General features: G+C 42.3%; 1 protein-coding gene across 1 annotated transcript in view; it reads left to right on the forward strand.

The window, feature by feature from the left end:
* Positions 1–1,233: 1,233 nt before the first annotated feature.
* The window catches only part of SLC17A8 (solute carrier family 17 member 8), a 59,050-nt gene continuing 39,847 nt past the window's right edge, over positions 1,234–20,436 (forward strand). Inside the window, exons 1-3 of the mRNA XM_077265580.1 lie at positions 1,234–1,953; positions 3,394–3,646; positions 4,522–4,640. Of these exons, the coding sequence (XP_077121695.1) occupies positions 1,853–1,953; positions 3,394–3,646; positions 4,522–4,640 (473 nt within the window). The 5' untranslated portion in view covers positions 1,234–1,852. The remainder of the gene's footprint in view (positions 1,954–3,393; positions 3,647–4,521; positions 4,641–20,436) is intronic.

Here is a 20,436-nt window from a genome sequence, read left to right on the forward strand (position 1 = left end):
CGAAGTGCACCATTGGCCTCTGTTAAATTTACAGGTGCTTCTCACAAAATTAGAATATCATCAAAAAGTTAACTTACAAACAGAATGATCTATTTCGAGTGTTTATTTCTATTAGTGTTGATGATTATGGCTTACAGCCAATGAAAACCCAAAAGTCATTATCTCAGTAAACTAGAATACTCTATAACACCAGCTTGAAAAATTATTTTAATATCTGAAATGTTGGCTTACTGAAATGTATGTTCAATAATAATCAATAGTCGGGGCTCCCTTTGCATCAATTACTGCATCAATGCAGCGTGGCATGGAGGCAATCAGCCTGTGGCACTGCTGAGGTGTTATGGAAGACCAGTAGGGTAATTGATTTCACCGGTACAGTGCGTGGAGAAACTTTAGGCTGGTTCGCAATTAGTAGCATATGTGACAGGTCAATTGAAGATTCCAGTATTCCAGCATACTTTAAAACTTCATTTTATTATTACAACTTCTTACAAATTTTGTAAAATTCATTAAATGACTCGAGAAGAAATACATGACCTACATGTTTCAAACCCACAAAAGATTCTCAACAGGTAAGCCATGTGTTTCTAGAATCTTCAATTGATCTGTCAACCTTACAAAACGCCATGTATGATATTACCAATATGATACGACATTACTATTAGATGACCCACACTGTATGTAAATCATAAGTGCTCATTTAGTAGTGACATTATTGCAAAAGTCACAGGAAAACAAGATGTTTCACATGGAATTTTGTTAGCATTTCTAATAGACTTTATATTGTAGTTCAAAATTATTGTGGAGAAGACCCTGGTGGACTTATCTAGGCTTGCATGAGATTGATCTTCCTTACAAAGAATTTATGGATAAACCTTAAATGGCACCTTTATGGCTCATGATTGAGACAATGGCAGTTAAGTAATAAATAAATAATGATTGTAGTTGACACTCTAAGACTATTCTTATAAATATTTTTAGCTGAAGACCATATTATGTAAGTTCTCACCGTAGATTGTTTCTTCACACTAAGAAGAGGAAGAGTTTTGTGTGCGGGCCATTGTTGGCTCTTCTACTGTCTATCACTTGATCAAGAGATACCTCTGTCTTAATGAGAGTTTTGGCTCACGAGAAAGAAGAAAAGGCTCAGTAATAATATATGTGAGTTTCAGTCCATGACCACCTGCCTGCGTCATGGAGACGGGAGGAAACCCTTAAATGTTTAATAAAGTTGTTCTTTGTCTCCATTTTGAAAGGGATGCTATTAATAACTAAACTGGTAGGACCATATCGTTTCCGTTACTATAGCATCGACCAGTGTAGCATCTCATCCCCTATCAGGGAATCATGACAGCCTAGGAGGATCATTATCACTTCTCAGAATCCTGGAACCCTGCCTACATGAATATTAGAAGTGGATTTTTTTTAATTTACATTTTTCCCCAGCATAATTCACAGCTTCATATGATCCTTGGAGTTTTCCAAAGTCTGTTCCATAGTTTAGTTTCCTCAAACACGACCGTTCTCTCTACTCCTTACGGAAACAGGTTGAATGACTTTGCCTCTGTGCTACGCAGCTGTCAGCCTCCCCTCCAGATAGAAGATCATTGATGTGAGCTTCACTAACAACTTGGATAATTAGATTGTCAAATGATAAAGTTCAGCATCTGAATTGGGTTCTTCGGAGGATACCCCATTTTTAATTCTAGAAGTAGAAATAAAAATCTAGTTGACAAAGGAATTAACCCTTGCAGAGATGTGGTGTTGATTGGCAAAGATAGTTGTACATGAAACATAAAGGTGAAGATGAGTTGTTTGCTGTAGAATTGTGAAGATTAATACATCTTATACAATGCCTTTTCAAGCACTCAGTTCTTTCAAAGAGAAGATCTTTAATCCAGGGAAAGAAGAGGCAAAGAACACAATAGGTGACTCCCTAGGTCATCTTCAAAGGTAAGAGTCTCCTTTTTCACTTAATGTTTTTTTTTTTCTTTTCAATACTTGATTTTTTTTTCTTAAGTTACCTAATTGTTTTCTTTTACACAATTGTTTTCTTTTTTTTTTACACTGAGCTTATGTTATTAAAAAGAAAAGTACAGATTCATCATGTATGTAACACAATTTACAATTTTTCTTTAGAAGAGTTTCTTTTTTTTCTCTTATTATTTTATGGTTAGTGGTCTAAGATTTTGATTTCTTTGTACAATTTATTATTTTTTAGCTACATTTCTATTTGTATACTTTTTTATATTTCTATAATTCATAATAAAATATTTTATCATAACTCGTTAGACTTAAGTTATAAAAGGACAACTTAGAAGAGTTAAACAGATCTGGAAAATGTAGCAAAACCTTCGCACTTTTTTGTATTTTAATATCTATTTTACATTGTTTCAATGCAAAATCCGAATACATTAAACACCTCCAACAAGTTTTATATTCATCTATATTTTATATAAATTATTTGCAAAAGCTACATAACTACACAAAGTATTATATTGGTATATTGGTATTAGATTGGCACTTATTGTTATACTTTTAATGTGTCTGTTAATGACTTCGTAAAATATCATACCATTTTGACTACGTTTATTTGCTATAAAAAGCAATAATCCTGAATCGAGAACTTTCTTTTTTTTATTGTCAATGTTTTTTTCTATTATTTTAGTTGTATTTATGAAATATAAAATATGTAATCCCATTTTTCATTCCTGGTACAAGTCACACACTGCCATATAGAACTTTTTTTAGTCTAATTTTCTAATAACTTTGATAATTATAATAATGTTAATGCTAATTTTACATGCTTTTATATAAATGCTTTTATATAAAGGTGTATTGTAAACATTAAAAAAAATCCTGTAATTTTATATAAGGCACACAATATTTTAAATTCAGCTTCTCATTATATTATTAACATTAAATTATAATTACACACACTTTTTAAACAGCTGGTTGATGTCTGGTATCCACGGAATTAAACATCTGTTTCATAGGATTGTTGTCATCAATGCATTTGTTAAAATTTGTATTACTTATAATATAGGTCAATCTATGGGAATATCATCCCCGGAGGTAAGTTGCCCTAGGCGCTCCATATACACTGTGTCCATTGCTTCAAATAATGAGCACTGTAACACTAATCACGTATTCTTCATATTGAAGCCATTGCTCTTTCCCCATTTAGATTGTACCCTTTAAGTAATTTTCAATAATAATTTAATAGTGGGAATCAATTTACTACATTTATTTGTAATATGTAGCTAGTTTTATAGTGACAATTTTTACATATTACTATATATTTTATCTAAATGGTCACATTTTAGACAAAACTGTTAGTAAACTTAGAAAACAAGGAATAATGCCTAAACTAACACATTTTCTTTTAACAAGGAAAATTGATGGAAGAAATGTTGAAGAGGACAACATAGAGCTGAATGAAGATGGACAACCGATACACGTCCCCACCCACTTACCTCCCAGATTTGACTGCTATTGCTGTGGACTGCCCAAACGCTACATCATTGCCATCATGAGTGGGCTGGGATTTTGTATTTCCTTTGGAATTAGATGTAACCTTGGTGTGGCCATTGTAGAAATGGTGAATAACAATACTATTTATGTAAATGGAAAACCAGAGATTCAGGTGAGAGTCATTGGTATCATGTATACTATACAATCAATAGGTGATCTCCCAAAATTTGATTGAGGCAGATTCACTCAATTTAAGTCCTGAAATTCAATTTGTATCAAAATAAATTTGATGCTAATTAAATCAGCCAGGAAGTAGTTAAAAAAATAAAAAGTCTTACACCCACTTCTCCTAGAACCTCCCCATACCTGACCAACTCCTGCTGGTTCTATGACCGATTCTTCTATCTTCTGCCTTCTATCTGCCACTTTGTATCTTTCCGATGACTGAGTCTTCCATTCACTAAACCACATTGTCACGTGGGCCACCCTGCCATATGTGGTCCCGTGGGGTGCGACACATGTTATTGTCATGCATTGCACCCTATGTGATACCACAGAGCACAGTTAATAGAAGAGTCAGCCAGATCGAACATAGAAAACTAAAGAGCCAATTAGAGGACCAGTAATGGTGAGACCGGTATCAGGATAGTGGAAGAAAAATGAGTATAAGTTTTTTTAGCCCCTACACAGCCCTCTATAATCCAGTAAAATGGCAGCCAACAGAGTACTATGCATTTGACCAAAGAGAATCACAAAAGATTCAGTTTCTGGTGATTCCAATTTTTTTTGTACAATTTGAGGTCAAATTGATTTGACTCGATTAGACTCATTTATCTCAACAATTCCTGCTACAGAGAATATACATTTGTAAGATTGCAGGAATATCCAGACTTAATATTTCTTATTGACAATTTTAAATAATTTACTTACTACGTAAAGGAAAGATATAAATCTCTTTCTGCAATCAAACTTGTACAAATACTTAGTAATACCAATAGCAGTACATTATCTATAATGTCATCAATATATTTTAACACCTTTTTACAGGTAGCCCAATTTAACTGGGATCCCGAAACAGTTGGATTGATCCATGGATCATTTTTTTGGGGATATATTGTGACGCAGATCCCAGGAGGATTCATAGCAAACAAGCTTGCTGCCAATAGGTAATTACACTGTATGCCTGAAAAGGGAAAATATTTCTTTCTATCTGCGAAATGTGTTAAATTACAATTTAAGGTTGTTATTTCAGTGAATCAAAAATGGATATTCTAACCAAAATTTTTAAAATGGATTGTCTGATTTCTAAAGCCATTTTAAATATCCGAATAACAAATTTATTGTCAGAAGATGTTTCTTGTGTAAGACCTTATATCAGCAAAGAATGACCTGTGTGCCTTAAACAATCCTTCAGTAGTTATAAGATGTGTGATTCATTAACTCAGCCCATTATATGCAATATAATAGACAGTAGACACGTGGTGTAACTGGAGTTCGATGGGCCCCGATGCAAAATTTGGACCTAGGTCCCCACCTTCATTTTGGTCAGATGTATGGGCACTTGTAAACCTTCTAGAGCTTATAAAGACAGACGTGTTCACCCTCCATGCCATATAATTTTCGCATCCTGGCTCCTCTAATATTGTGCATATCCTTGCCCCTTCCTATAATAATATCCCTCATCCTGGGCCTCTTCCTGGTATAATATCCCCTTTCTGGTATAATCAGGGCAAGCTCCAGGTTTTCGCGAGCCCCGGGAATCTCAGTGAGCCCCTTTAACAAATACCACGATTCATGATGTACATTAAAAAATATAGGTATAGTACAATGCCAAAGATTTCACTTACTTGTTACATTATCTATTGTAATTTCTACAATAGCTCAGAAACCAGCGAATCCTTGAAGCGCACAGTGCATGCCCTGGGGGGACTAAAAAGACTGCAGTTACAGAGTGAACAGCATAGTCCTCCATACAGTAGTATACAGTATTATGGGCACCATATAGTCCCCCATACAGTATTATGAGCACCACATAGTCCACTATACAGTATTATGGGCACCACATAGTCCTCCATACAGTATTATGTGCACCATATATTGCTTCATACAGTATTATGGGCCTCATATAAATGCTCTATACAGAATAATAAGCCACATTTATTACTCCGTACAGCGTAATACACCCCATAAATTGCTTCAAACAATAGTATAATGGGCCTCACATAGTGCTCCATAAGGTATAATGGGCCTCATATTGATCTCAATACAGTATAGCGGGCCTCATATAATGCTGCATACAAAATAATGGGCCCCATATAATGCTCCATACAGTATAGTGGGCCCCATATAGTATATAATGGCCCCCGGTAGTGCTTCATACAGTATAATGGGCACCATATAATGCTCCATGCAGTATAATGTGCCACATATAATGTTCTATAGAGTATAGTGAGCTCCATATATTGCTCCATATAGTATATAATAGCCCTATATAATGCTCCATACAACTTAATGGGCCCCATATAATGTTGCCTACAGTATAATGTCTCCATATAATGCTCCATGCAGTATTTATTGGCTCAATATAATACTCCATACAATATATAAACGTCCCATATATTGCTACATATAGTATATAACGGCCCCATAGATTGCTCCATACAGTATATAATGGCCCCATATAATGCTCCATACAATACAGTGTGCCCCATATAATGCTCCATACAGTACATAATGGCCCCTTATATTGCTCTGGCACTGGGTTCCCCTGACACATGAGCCCCATAGTGTGCTGGTATCCTTGACAGTGAGTGAGTCTGACGCTCTGACATGTGCCATTCTAGGCCCCTTCCAGTAATAATGTCCCACATCCCGGGCTATTATCAGAATGTTTTTGTCCTGTGTGCCTTAATGTAATAATATTCCTCATCCTGACCTCTTCCTGTCACAATGTCTCCATCTTAGTATAATATTCCCCATAATAGGCCCCTTTCTTCCTTGTATAATGTCCTCCATCCATATTTAAAAAAAAACCAAAACAAACAATTCTTCTTACCTTCCTCCACTCCCACAATATGTGATGTCCTCTTTTGTAGCCTGCATCTGATTTCAGCTTGCCAGCCATAAGTGGCGCATGATGTTACTGCTATGTGCCACTCATGATGGTCACGCTGACGTCAGCTGCGGCCTCTGATTGGCAGGCGGGTCTCTGCGCCACAATACAATTCAGCTGAATGTGTCCTTGGGCACACATCCAGCTGAAAAAGGCACTCTTGCTGGCGGGCCCCCTCCCATACAGTCCTGTTCGCGGTTGCACTCTCTGCGACCATGATCGTTATGCCCCTGCACTTTCTGACTTGCCCTGCAATTTCGCTGCATGGACATTAAACACTTTCTGCTGATTGATTGGAGTTGATTGCTGTGGCTCCCATATCCATACTTCTTTGTATAGGTAAATACGTATGTATGGATGTGTATGTACAGAAGGTACAGAAAGCATTCAGACCCCTTTAAATTTTTCACTCTTTGCTTCATTGCAGCCATTTGGTAAATTCTAAAAAGTTCATTTTTTTCTCATTAATGTACACTCTGCACCCCATCTTGACTGAAAAAAAACCCAGAAATGTTTGCAAATTTAATAAAAAAGAAAAACTGAAATATCACATGGTCATAAGTATTCAGACCCTTTGCTCAGACACTCATATTTAAGTCACATGCTGTCCATTTCCTTGTGACCCTCCTTGAGATGGTTCTACTCCTTCATTGGAGGCCAGCCGTGTTTAATCAAACTGATAGGACTTGATTTGGAAAGGCACACACCGGTCTATATAAGACCTCACAGCTCACAGTGCATGTCAGACCAAATGAGAATCATGAGGTCAAAGGAACTGGCCAAGGAACTCAGAGATAGGATTGTGGCAAGGAACAGATCGGGCCAAGGTTACTAAAGAATTTCTGCAGTACGCAAGGTCCCTAAAAGCACAGTGGCCTCCATAATCCTTAAATGGAAGAAGTTTGGGACCACCTGAAGTCTTACTAGACCTGGCCGTCCAGCCAAACTTAGCGATCGTAGGAGAAGAGCCTTGGTGAGAGAGGTAAAGAAGAACCCCAAGATCACTGTGGCTGAGCTCCAGAGATGCAGTAGGAAGATGGGAGAAAGTTCCGCAAAGTCAACTATCACTGCAGCCCTCCACCAGTCCCGCCTTTATGGTGGAGTGGCTCGACGGAAGCCTCTCCACAGAGCAAGACATATGAAAGCCCTCATTGAGTTTGCTAAAAATCACATGAAGGACTCCCAGACTGTGAGATATAAGATTCTCTGGTCTGATGAGATGAAGATAGACCTTTGTGGTGATAATTCTAAGTGGTATGTGTGGAGAAAACCAGGCACTGCTCATCGCCTGCCCAATACAATCCCAACAGTGAAACATGGTGGTGTGTTGTGAATTCTGCTCTTGGGCTCCCTCCGGTGGTTGTTAGTGGTAGTGCAGTTGTCTTGGGGTTGTAATCCAGGGCAGGTGTTTCTGCTGATTGCAGCTCTATTAGGTATTTAGATGTGCAGGATCCATTACTCCTGGCCAGTTGTCCATTGTTCTTGGAGGGATTGCATCTCTCTCTGGTTCTTCATGCTCTGCTGCCAATTCAGCTAAGATAAGTGTCTGTTTTTTTGTCTCTGTGCACACATGCAGTGTGCTTTTCAATTCAGTGCAATTCATTGTGTTTTTGTCCAGGTTAGTGTTGTGAAATTGGATTTTGGGCTCCCCCGGTGGCCACTGGTGGAATTGAACTGGTGTGCATCATCCTCTCTGTTCACCTGTTTCCATCAGGATGTGGGAGTCGCTATTTAGCCTTGCTCCTCTGTCACTTCCATGCCGGTCAACATTGTAATCAGAAGCCTTTCTGTGCATGTTCCTGCTGCTAGACAACTCCCAGCTAAGTTGGACTTAGTCCTTGTTTGTTTTTGCATTTTGTTCCAGTTCACAGCTGTAGTTTCGGTTCTGTGTCTGGAAAGCTCTTGTGATCTGAAATTGCCACTCTGATGTTATGAGTTAATACTAGAGTCTTAAAGTAATTTCAGGATGGTATTTTGATAGGGTTTTCAGCTGACCATGAAAGTGCCCTTTCTGTCTTCCTGCTATCTAGTAAGCGGACCTCAATTTTGCTAAACCTATTTTCATACTACGTTTGTCATTTCATCTAAAATCACCGCCAATATTTGTGGGGGCCTATGTCTGCCTTTCGGGGAAATTTCTCTAGAGGTGAGCCAGGACTATATTTTCCTCTGCCAGGATTAGTCCTCCGGCCGGCGCTGGGCGTCTAGGGATAAAATGCAGGCTACGCTACCCGGCTACTGTTAGTTGTGCGGCAGGTTTAGTTCATGGTCAGTTTAGTTTCCATCCTTCCAAGAGCTAGTTCGTATGTTTGCTGGGCTATGTTCTCTTGCCATTGAGAACCATAACAGTTTGACCGGCCTAAAAGGGTTAAATTAATTGACAGAGAAAGGAGAGAAAAGAGAAGTCTGCTGAAGATTTTTTTTTTTTTTTCTCAGTTCTGAGTGTGCTTGTAATTGAATCTCTTGCAAGTCTGCCTATATTGCAGCCTTTCTCTCTCTCTCTCCTTCTAATCCTGGAATGGCTCTGTGTTCACCTGTTTAAAATGGATATTCAGAGTTTAGCTGCAGGTTTGAATAATCTCACCACGAAAGTTCAAAACTTACAAGATTTTGTTGTTCATGTTCCTATATCTGAACCTAGAATTCCTTTGCCTGAATTTTTCTCGGGGAATAGATCTTGCTTTCAAAATTTCAAAAATAATTGCAAGTTGTTTTTGTCCCTGAAATCTCGCTCTGCTGGAGATCCTGCTCAGCAGGTCAGGATTGTGATTTCTTTGCTCCGGGGCGACCCTCAGGATTGGGCTTTTGCATTGGCTCCAGGGGATCCTGCGTTGCTCAATGTGGATGCGTTTTTTCTGGCCTTGGGGTTGCTTTATGAGGAACCTCAGTTAGAACTTCAGGCGGAAAAGGCCTTGATGTCCCTATCTCAGGGGCAAGACGAAGCTGAAATATACTGCCAGAAATTCCGTAAATGGGCTGTGCTTACTCAGTGGAATGAGTGCGCCCTGGCGGCGAATTTCAGAGAGGGTCTCTCTGATGCCATTAAGGATGTTATGGTGGGGTTCCCTGTGCCTGCGGGTCTGAATGAGTCCATGACAATGGCTATCCAGATCGATAGGCGTCTGCGGGAGCGCAAACCTGTGCACCATTTGGCGGTGTCTACTGAGAAGACGCCAGAGAATATGCAATGTGATAGAATTCTGTCCAGAAGTGAACGGCAGAATTTTAGACGAAAAAATGGGTTGTGCTTCTATTGCGGTGATTCAACTCATGTTATATCAGCATGCTCTAAGCGTACTAAGAAGCTTGATAAGTCTGTTTCAATTGGCACTTTACAGTCTAAGTTTATTCTATCTGTGACCCTGATTTGTTCTTTATCATCTATTACCGCGGATGCCTATGTCGACTCTGGCGCCGCTTTGAGTCTTATGGATTGGTCCTTTGCCAAACGCTGTGGGTATGATTTGGAGCCTCTTGAAACTCCTATACCCCTGAAGGGGATTGACTCCACCCCATTGGCTAGCAATAAACCACAATACTGGACACAAGTAACTATGTGGATTAATCCGGATCACCAGGAGATTATTCGCTTTCTTGTGCTGTATAACCTACATGATGTGTTGGTGCTTGGATTGCCATGGCTGCAATCTCATAACCCAGTCCTTGACTGGAAAGCTATGTCTGTGTTAAGCTGGGGATGTAAGGGGACGCATGGGGACGTACCTGTGGTTTCCATTTCATCATCTATTCCCTCTGAGATTCCTGAATTCTTGACTGAATATCGTGACGTTTTTGAAGAACCTAAGCTTGGTTCATTACCTCCGCACCGGGAGTGCGCTTGTGCCATAGATTTGATTCCGGGTAGTAAATACCCTAAGGGTCGTTTATTTAATCTGTCTGTGCCTGAACATGCTGCTATGCGAGAATATATAAAGGAGTCCTTGGAAAAGGGACATATTCGTCCTTCGTCATCTCCCTTAGGAGCCGGTTTTTTCTTTGTGGCTAAGAAAGATGGCTCTTTGAGGCCGTGCATTGATTATCGGCTTTTGAATAAAATCACGGTTAAATATCAATATCCGTTGCCACTGCTGACTGATTTGTTTGCTCGCATAAAGGGGGCCAAGTGGTTCTCTAAGATAGATCTTCGTGGGGCGTATAATTTGGTGCGAATTAAGCAGGGGGATGAGTGGAAAACCGCATTTAATACGCCCGAGGGCCACTTTGAGTATTTGGTGATGCCTTTTGGTCTTTCAAATGCCCCTTCAGTCTTTCAGTCCTTTATGCATGACATTTTCCGTGATTATTTGGATAAATTTATGATTGTGTATCTGGATGATATTTTGATTTTTTCGGATGACTGGGACTCTCATGTCCAGCAGGTCAGGAGGGTTTTTCAGGTTTTGCGGTCTAATTCCTTGTGTGTGAAGGGTTCTAAGTGCGTTTTTGGGGTTCAAAAGATTTCCTTTTTGGGATATATTTTTTCCCCCTCTTCCATCGAGATGGATCCTGTCAAGGTTCAGGCTATTTGTGATTGGACGCAACCCTCTTCTCTTAAGAGTCTTCAGAAATTTTTGGGCTTTGCTAACTTTTATCGTCGATTTATTGCTGGTTTTTCTGATGTTGTTAAACCATTGACTGATTTGACTAAGAAGGGTGCTGATGTTGCTGATTGGTCCCCTGCTGCTGTGGAGGCCTTTCGGGAGCTTAAGCGCCGCTTTTCTTCCGCCCCTGTGTTGCGTCAGCCTGATGTTGCTCTTCCTTTTCAGGTTGAGGTCGACGCTTCTGAAATCGGAGCTGGGGCGGTTTTGTCGCAGAGAAGTTCCGATTGCTCCGTGATGAGACCTTGTGCTTTTTTCTCGCGTAAATTTTCGCCCGCCGAGCGGAATTATGATGTTGGGAATCGGGAGCTTTTGGCCATGAAGTGGGCTTTTGAGGAGTGGCGTCATTGGCTTGAGGGGGCTAGACATCAGGTGGTGGTATTGACTGACCACAAAAATCTAATTTATCTTGAGGCCGCCAGACGCCTGAATCCTAGACAGGCGCGCTGGTCGTTGTTTTTCTCTCGGTTTAATTTTGTGGTGTCCTACCTGCCGGGTTCTAAGAATGTTAAGGCGGATGCCCTTTCTAGGAGTTTTGAGCCTGACTCCCCTGGTAATTCTGAACCTACAGGTATCCTTAAGGATGGAGTGATATTGTCTGCCGTTTCTCCAGACCTGCGGCGGGCCTTGCAGGAGTTTCAGGCGGATAGACCTGATCGTTGCCCACCTGGTAGACTGTTTGTTCCTGATGATTGGACCAGTAAAGTCATTTCTGAGGTTCATTCTTCTGCGTTGGCAGGTCATCCTGGAATCTTTGGTACCAGGGATTTGGTGGCAAGGTCCTTCTGGTGGCCTTCCCTGTCTCGAGATGTGCGAGGCTTCGTGCAGTCTTGTGACGTTTGTGCTCGGGCCAAGCCTTGTTGTTCTCGGGCTAGTGGATTGTTGTTGCCCTTGCCTATCCCGAAGAGGCCCTGGACGCACATCTCGATGGATTTTATTTCGGATCTTCCTGTTTCTCAGAAGATGTCTGTCATCTGGGTGGTGTGTGATCGTTTCTCTAAGATGGTCCATTTGGTTCCCCTGCCTAAGTTGCCTTCTTCTTCCGAGTTGGTTCCTCTGTTTTTTCAAAATGTGGTCCGTTTGCATGGTATTCCGGAGAATATCGTTTCTGACAGAGGTACCCAATTCGTGTCTAGATTTTGGCGAGCATTCTGTGCTAGGATGGGCATAGATTTGTCTTTCTCGTCTGCTTTCCATCCTCAGACTAATGGCCAGACCGAGCGGACGAATCAGACCTTGGAGACATATTTGAGGTGTTTTGTGTCTGCAGATCAGGATGATTGGGTTGCTTTTTTGCCTTTAGCGGAGTTTGCCCTCAATAATCGGGCCAGTTCTGCCACCTTGGTGTCTCCCTTTTTCTGTAATTCGGGGTTTCATCCTCGATTTTCTTCTGGTCAGGTGGAATCTTCGGATTGTCCTGGAGTGGATGCTGTGGTGGAGAGGTTGCATCAGATTTGGGGGCAGGTAGTGGACAATTTGAAGTTGTCCCAGGAGAAGACTCAGCTTTTTGCCAACCGCCGGCGTCGGGTTGGTCCTCGGCTTTGTGTTGGGGACTTGGTGTGGTTGTCTTCTCGTTTTGTCCCTATGAGGGTTTCTTCTCCCAAGTTTAAGCCTCGGTTCATCGGCCCGTACAAGATATTGGAGATTCTTAACCCTGTGTCCTTCCGTTTGGACCTCCCTGCATCTTTTTCTATTCATAATGTTTTTCATCGGTCATTATTGCGCAGGTATGAGGTACCGGTTGTGCCTTCCGTTGAGCCTCCTGCTCCGGTGTTGGTTGAGGGCGAGTTGGAGTACGTTGTGGAAAAAATCTTGGACTCCCGTGTTTCCAGACGGAAACTCCAGTATCTGGTCAAATGGAAGGGATACGGTCAGGAGGATAATTCTTGGGTGACTGCCTCTGATGTTCATGCCTCCGATTTGGTCCGTGCCTTTCATAGGGCTCATCCTGATCGCCCTGGTGGTTCTGGTGAGGGTTCGGTGCCCCCTCCTTGAGGGGGGGGTACTGTTGTGAAATTGGATTTTGGGCTCCCCCGGTGGCCACTGGTGGAATTGAACTGGTGTGCATCATCCTCTCTGTTCACCTGTTTCCATCAGGATGTGGGAGTCGCTATTTAGCCTTGCTCCTCTGTCACTTCCATGCCGGTCAACATTGTAATCAGAAGCCTTTCTGTGCATGTTCCTGCTGCTAGACAACTCCCAGCTATGTTGGACTTAGTCCTTGTTTGTTTTTGCATTTTGTTCCAGTTCACAGCTGTAGTTTCGGTTCTGTGTCTGGAAAGCTCTTGTGATCTGAAATTGCCACTCTGATGTTATGAGTTAATACTAGAGTCTTAAAGTAATTTCAGGATGGTATTTTGATAGGGTTTTCAGCTGACCATGAAAGTGCCCTTTCTGTCTTCCTGCTATCTAGTAAGCGGACCTCAATTTTGCTAAACCTATTTTCATACTACGTTTGTCATTTCATCTAAAATCACCGCCAATATTTGTGGGGGCCTATGTCTGCCTTTCGGGGAAATTTCTCTAGAGGTGAGCCAGGACTATATTTTCCTCTGCCAGGATTAGTTAGTCCTCCGGCCGGCGCTGGGCGTCTAGGGATAAAACTCAGGCTACGCTACCCGGCTACTGTTAGTTGTGCGGCAGGTTTAGTTCATGGTCATTTAGTTTCCATCCTTCCAAGAGCTAGTTCGTATGTTTGCTGGGCTATGTTCTCTTGCCATTGAGAACCATAACAGCTTAGACTTTGTTTGGATTTTTCAGTCATGCTGGATTCTCAGGAGTTGCAGATATACTTGCTATGTCTTTAGTTAGATGTAGAATATTTGTATTTTCTGCTGTGGATATTTTTTAGGATTTTAATACTGACCGCTTAGAATTCTGTCCTATCCTTTTCTATTTAGCTAGAAGTGCCTCTTTTGCTAAATTCTGTTTTTCTGCCTGCGTGTATCTTTCCTCTTATACTCACAGTCAATATTTGTGGGGGGCTGCCTATCCTTTGGGGTTCTGCTCTGAGGCAAGATAGAATTCCCATTTCCACCTATAGGGGTATTTAGTCCTCCGGCTGTGTCGAGGTGTCTAGGACGTGTTAGGTACACCCCACGGCTACTTCTAGTTGCGGTGTCAGTTTAGGGTTTGTGGTCAGTACAGGTACCACCTACTCCTGAGAAGGTCTCTCATGCGGCTCCAAGGTCACCGGATCATAACAGTGGTGGCAGCATCATGCTATGGGGGTGTTTTTCAGCTGCAGGGACAGAACAACTGGTTGCCATTGAAGGAAACATGAATGCGGTGAAGTACAGAGATATCCTGGATGAAGACCTCTTCGAGTGCTCTGGACTTCAAACTTGTAAGTACACAGCTAAAATAACAAAGGAGTGGCTTCAGAACAGCTCTGTGACCATTCTTGACTGGCCCAGCTAGAGCCCTGGCCTAAACCCAATTGAGCATCTTTGGAGAGACCTGAAAATGGTTGTCCACCAAGGTTCACCATCCAACCTGACAGAACTGGAGAGGATCTGCAAGGAAGAATGGCAGAGGATCCCCAAATCCAGGTGTGAAAAACTTGTTGCATCATTCCGAAGAAGACTCATGGCTGTACTAGCTCAAAAGGGAGCTTCTACTCAATAATGAGCAAAGGGTCTGAATACTTATGACCATGTGATATTTCAATTTTTCTTTTTTAATAAATTTGCAAAAATTACTACATTTCTGTTTTTTTTCAGTCAAGATGGGGTGCAGAGTGTACATTAATGAGAAGAAAATTGAACTGTAATAAAACAAAGTGACAAATTTAAAGGGATATGAATACTTTCCGTACCCACTGTATGTGGTGTATGTATACATATATATGTATGTGCTCTATGTATGCATAAGTGTGTATGTGCTCTGTATATTGCATAAGTGTGTATGTGCTCTGTATATGACTGTATGTATTTGCTCTGTGTAAACATTTGTGCATGTGCTCCATGTATACATGTGTTTGTATGTGCTCTGTGTATGTTCATGTGTTTGCTTTGTGTATACATATGTATGCTCTATGAATATAAATGTTATAAATCTGTATGTGCTATGTGTATACATATGTGTGTGATCTGTATATATGTGTATGTGTTCTGTGTATACATGTGTGTGTCTATGCTTTGTATACAGTACAGACCAAAAGTTTGGACACACCTTCTCATTTAAAGATTTTTCTGTATTTTCATGACTATAAAAATTGTACATTCACACTGCATCAAAACTATGAATTAACACATGTGGAATTATATACTTAACAAAAAACTGAAACAACTGAAATTATGTCTTATATTCTAGGTTCTTCAAAGTAGCCACCTTTCGCTTTGATGACTGCTTTGCACACTGTTGGCATTCTCTTGATGAGCTTCAAGAGGTAGTCACTGGGAATGGTCTTCCAACAATCTTGAAGGAGTTCCCAGAGATGCTTAGCACTTGTTGGCCCTTTTGCCTTCACTCTGCGGTCCAGCTCACCCCAAACCATCTCGATTGGGTTCAGGTCTGGTGACTGTGGAGGCCAGGTCATCTGGCGTAGCACCCCATCACTCTCCTTCTTGGTCAAATAGCCCTTACACAGCCTGGAGATGTGTTTGGGGTCTTTGAAAAATAAATGATGGTCCAACTAAATGCAAACCGGATGGAATAGCATGCCGCTGCAAGATGCTGTGTGTTATGATCCTTAGTGGCTGAGGATCACGAATAGACCAGCAAGTGAATAAACTAAGGACAAGCTCTAGGGAGATGGTAACTGGACTGATCGCAAATCTGAACCTATCCAAAACAACTAGAGGTAGCCGGTAAACGTGCCTAAAAAATTCCTAGACGTCTCGAGCCAGCCTGAGGAACTAGCTACCCCTAAAGAGAAAGAAAGACTTCGCTTGCCTCCAGAGAAATAATCCCCAAAGATATAGAAGCCCCCAACAAATATTAACGGTGAAGTAAGAAGAAGGCACATACGTAGGGATGAAATCAGATTCAGCAAAAGAGGCCCACTAGTACTAGAAAGCAGAAAATAGAGCAGGGGTCTATGCGATCAATAAAAAACCCTTACAAAATATCCATCCTGAGATTTCAAGAACCCACGCACCAACTAATGGTGTGTGGGGAGAAACTCAGTCCACTAGAGCATCCAGCAAGCGAGGGAATCACATTTTAGCAAGCTGGACAAGAAAACATGATAAACACTGCTGATCAAAAAATGAGCAAACAAAACTTAGCTTGTCCTGGATGGACTGGGAGCAAGGTAGTCAGAAGGAATCTGAGTAGCACTGATTACATCGACAGCCGGCAACAAGTGGAAGTAAAACAGAGCTATATAGGAACCTCCCAGAGGATAACGAACCAGCTGATAGCCAGAGACCAGCAGGATAACAAACAAAGCCACCAGGGGGAGCCCAAAGCAAAAATCACACCATACCACCAGTGACCACAAGAGGGAGCCCGAAAACAGAGTTCACAACAGTACCCCCCCTTTAAGGAGGGGTCACCGAACCCTCATGAAAACCACCAGGGCGATCAGGATGAGCCACATGGAAGGCACGAACCAAATCGGCCGCATGAACATCAGAGGCGACAACCCAAGAATTATCCTCCTGACCATAGCCCTTCCACTTGACCAAATACTGGAGCCTCCGTCTAGAAACACGAGAATCCAAGATCTTCTCCACCACGTATTCCAATTCTCCCTCAACCAGCACCGGGGCAGGAGGCTCAACCGGAGGAACCACAGGTACCACATACCTCCGCAACAACGAGCGATGGAACACATTATGAATAGCAAATGATGTCGGGAGGTCCAGACGGAATGACACAGGGCCAAGGACTTCCAGAATCTTATAAGGACCGATAAACCGAGGCTTGAACTTAGGAGAGGAGACCTTCATAGGAACGAAGCGAGAAGACAACCACACCAAGTCCCCAACGCGAAGTCGGGGACCCACACAGCGACGGCGGTTGGCAAAGAGCTGAGCCTTCTCTTGTGACAACTTCAAATTGTCCACCACATGATTCCAAATCTGATGCAACCTATCCACCACAACATCCACTCCAGGACAGTCAGAAGGCTCCACCTGACCCGAGGAAAAACGAGGATGAAACCCCGAATTACAAAAAAAAGGAGAAACCAAAGTAGCAGAACTAGCCCGATTATTAAGGGCAAACTCGGCCAACGGTAAAAAAGTAACCCAGTCGTCCTGGTCAGCAGAAACAAAACATCTTAAATAAGTCTCCAAGGTCTGATTAGTTCGCTCGGTTTGGCCATTCGTCTGAGGATGGAAGGCCGACGAAAAAGACAATTCAATGCCCAACTTAGCACAAAAGGTCCGCCAAAATCTAGACACAAACTGGGATCCTCTGTCAGAAACAATGTCCTCAGGAATCCCGTGCAAACGAACCACATTTTGAAAAAACAGTGGAACCAACTCGGAGGAGGAAGGCAACTTAGGCAAGGGCACCAAATGGACCATCTTAGAAAAACGATCACACACCACCCAGATGACAGACATTCTCTGAGAGACAGGGAAATCTGAAATAAAATCCATGGAAATGTGCGTCCAAGGCCTCTTCGGGACAGGCAAAGGTAACAGCAAACCACTGGCACGAGAACAGCAAGGCTTTGCCCGAGCACAAATTCCACAAGACTGCACAAAGGAACGCACATCCCGCGACAAGGAAGGCCACCAAAAAGACCTGGCCACCAAGTCTCTGGTACCAAATATTCCAGGATGGCCCGCCAACACCGAAGAATGAACCTCGGAGATGACTCTGTTGGTCCATCTATCCGGGACAAACAGTCTCTCCGGTGGACAGCGGTCAGGTCTATCCGCCTGAAACTCTTGCAGCACACGTCGCAAATCTGGGGAGATGGCAGACAAAATCACCCCTTCTCTAACGATACCAGCCGGCTCTGAATCTCCAGGAGAGTCAGGCACAAAACTCCTAGAAAGAGCATCAGCCTTCACATTCTTCGAACCCGGCAGGTACGAGACCCTGAAATCAAAACGAGAGAAAAACAACGACCAACGAGCCTGTCTGGGATTCAGCCGCTTGGCCGACTCGAGATAAATCAAATTCTTGTGGTCAGTCAAGACCACCACACGATGTTTAGCTCCCTCGAGCCAATGTCGCCACTCCTCAAATGCCCACTTCATAGCCAACAGCTCCCGATTACCGACATCATAATTCCGCTCGGCAGGCAAAAACTTTCTTGAAAAGAAAGCACATGGCTTCATCACAGAGCCATCGGGACTTCTCTGCGACAAAACAGCCCCCGCTCCAATCTCGGAAGCATCAACCTCCACCTGGAAGGGAAGTGAGACATCTGGCTGACATAAGACCGGAGCCGAAGAAAACCGACGCTTCAGCTCCCGAAAGGCCTCCACAGCCGCAGAAGACCAATTAGTCACATCAGAACCCTTCTTGGTCAAATCCGTCAAAGGCTTAACAACGCCAGAAAAATTAGCTATGAAGCGACGGTAAAAATTAGCAAAACCCAAGAACTTCTGAAGACTCTTAACAGATGTAGGCTGCGTCCAGTCATGAATAGCCTGAACCTTGACTGGGTCCATCTCAATAGTAGAAGGAGAAAAAATGAAACCCAAAAAAGAAATCTTCTGGACTCCAAAAAGACATTTTGAGCCCTTCACAAATAAAGCATTGTCACGTAGGACCTGAAAGACCATCCTGACCTGCTTAACATGAGACTCCCAATCATCCGAAAAAAAACAGAATATCATCCAGATACACAATCATAAACTTATCCAGATATTCACGGAAGATGTCATGCATAAAGGACTGAAAGACTGAAGGAGCATTAGAAAGTCCAAAAGGCATCACCAAGTACTCAAAATGGCCTTCAGGCGTATTAAATGCAGTTTTCCATTCATCACCCTGTTTTATACGCACAAGGTTATACGCACCACGAAGATCTATCTTGGTGAACCAACTAGACCCCCTAATGCGAGCAAACAAATCAGTTAACAATGGCAAAGGATACTGAAATTTGACCGTGATTTTATTCAAAAGGCGATAATCAATACAGGGTCTCAGGGAACCATCCTTTTTAGCCACAAAAAAGAATCCTGCACCAAGAGGGGATGAGGACGGGCGAATATGTCCCTTCTCTAAAGACTCCTTTATATAACTCCGCATGGCAGCATGCTCCGGCACAGATAAATTGAAAAGTCGTCCCTTAGGAAACTTACTACCAGGAATCAAATTTATAGCACAATCACAGTCCCTATGAGGAGGTAGAGAATTGAGTTTGGGCTCCTCAAATACATCCTGGTAGTCTGACAAAAACGTAGGGACTTCAGAAGGAGTGGACGAAGCAATTGACACCACAGGAGCGTCACCATGAATTCCCTGACAACCCCAACTTGACACCGACATAGCTTTCCAATCCAGGACTGGATTATGAGTCTGCAACCATGATAGACCCAACACGACGACATCATGCAAATTATGCAGTACAAGAAAGCGAATCACCTCCTGATGAACAGGAGTCATGCACATGGTCACTTGTGTCCAGTACTGAGGTCTATTCGTAGCCAATGGTGTAGAATCAATTCCCCTTAGTGGAATAGGGAATTTTAAAGGCTCCAAATCAAAACCACAGCTCCTGGCAAATGACCAATCCATCAGACTCAGGGCGGCACCTGAATCTACAAAAGCATTAACCGGGTAAGATGACAGGGAACAAATCAGGGTAACAGACAAAATGAACTTAGGCTGTAAAGTACCAATGGTGACAGATTTATCAACCTTTTTTTTTTTGCGCTTAGAGCATGCTGAGATAACATGAGCTGAGTCACCACAGTAAAAGCACAACCCATTTTGCCATCTATAATTTTGCCGTTCACTTCTGGTTAGAATTCTGTCACATTGCATAGATTCAGGTGTCTGTTCAGAAGACACCGCCAAATGGTGCACAGGTTTGCGCTCCCGCAAACACCGATCAATCTGAATGGCCAGAGTCATTGACTCATTCAGACCTGCAGGCGTAGGGAACCCCACCATGACATTCTTAATGGCTTCAGAAAGACCTTCTCTGAAATTTGCAGCCAGGGCACACTCATTCCACTGAGTAAGCACCGACCATTTCCGAAATTTCTGGCAGTACACCTCTGCTTCATCTTGCCCCTGCGAGAGGGCCAATAACGTTTTTTCAGCCTGGTTCTCAAGATTAGGTTCCTCATAGAGCAATCCAAGGGCTAGAAAAAACGCATCTACACTAAGCAA

The sequence above is a fragment of the Ranitomeya variabilis genome, chromosome 5, assembly GCF_051348905.1.
Source record: "Ranitomeya variabilis isolate aRanVar5 chromosome 5, aRanVar5.hap1, whole genome shotgun sequence".
NCBI classification, from domain to species: Eukaryota; Metazoa; Chordata; class Amphibia; order Anura; family Dendrobatidae; genus Ranitomeya; species Ranitomeya variabilis.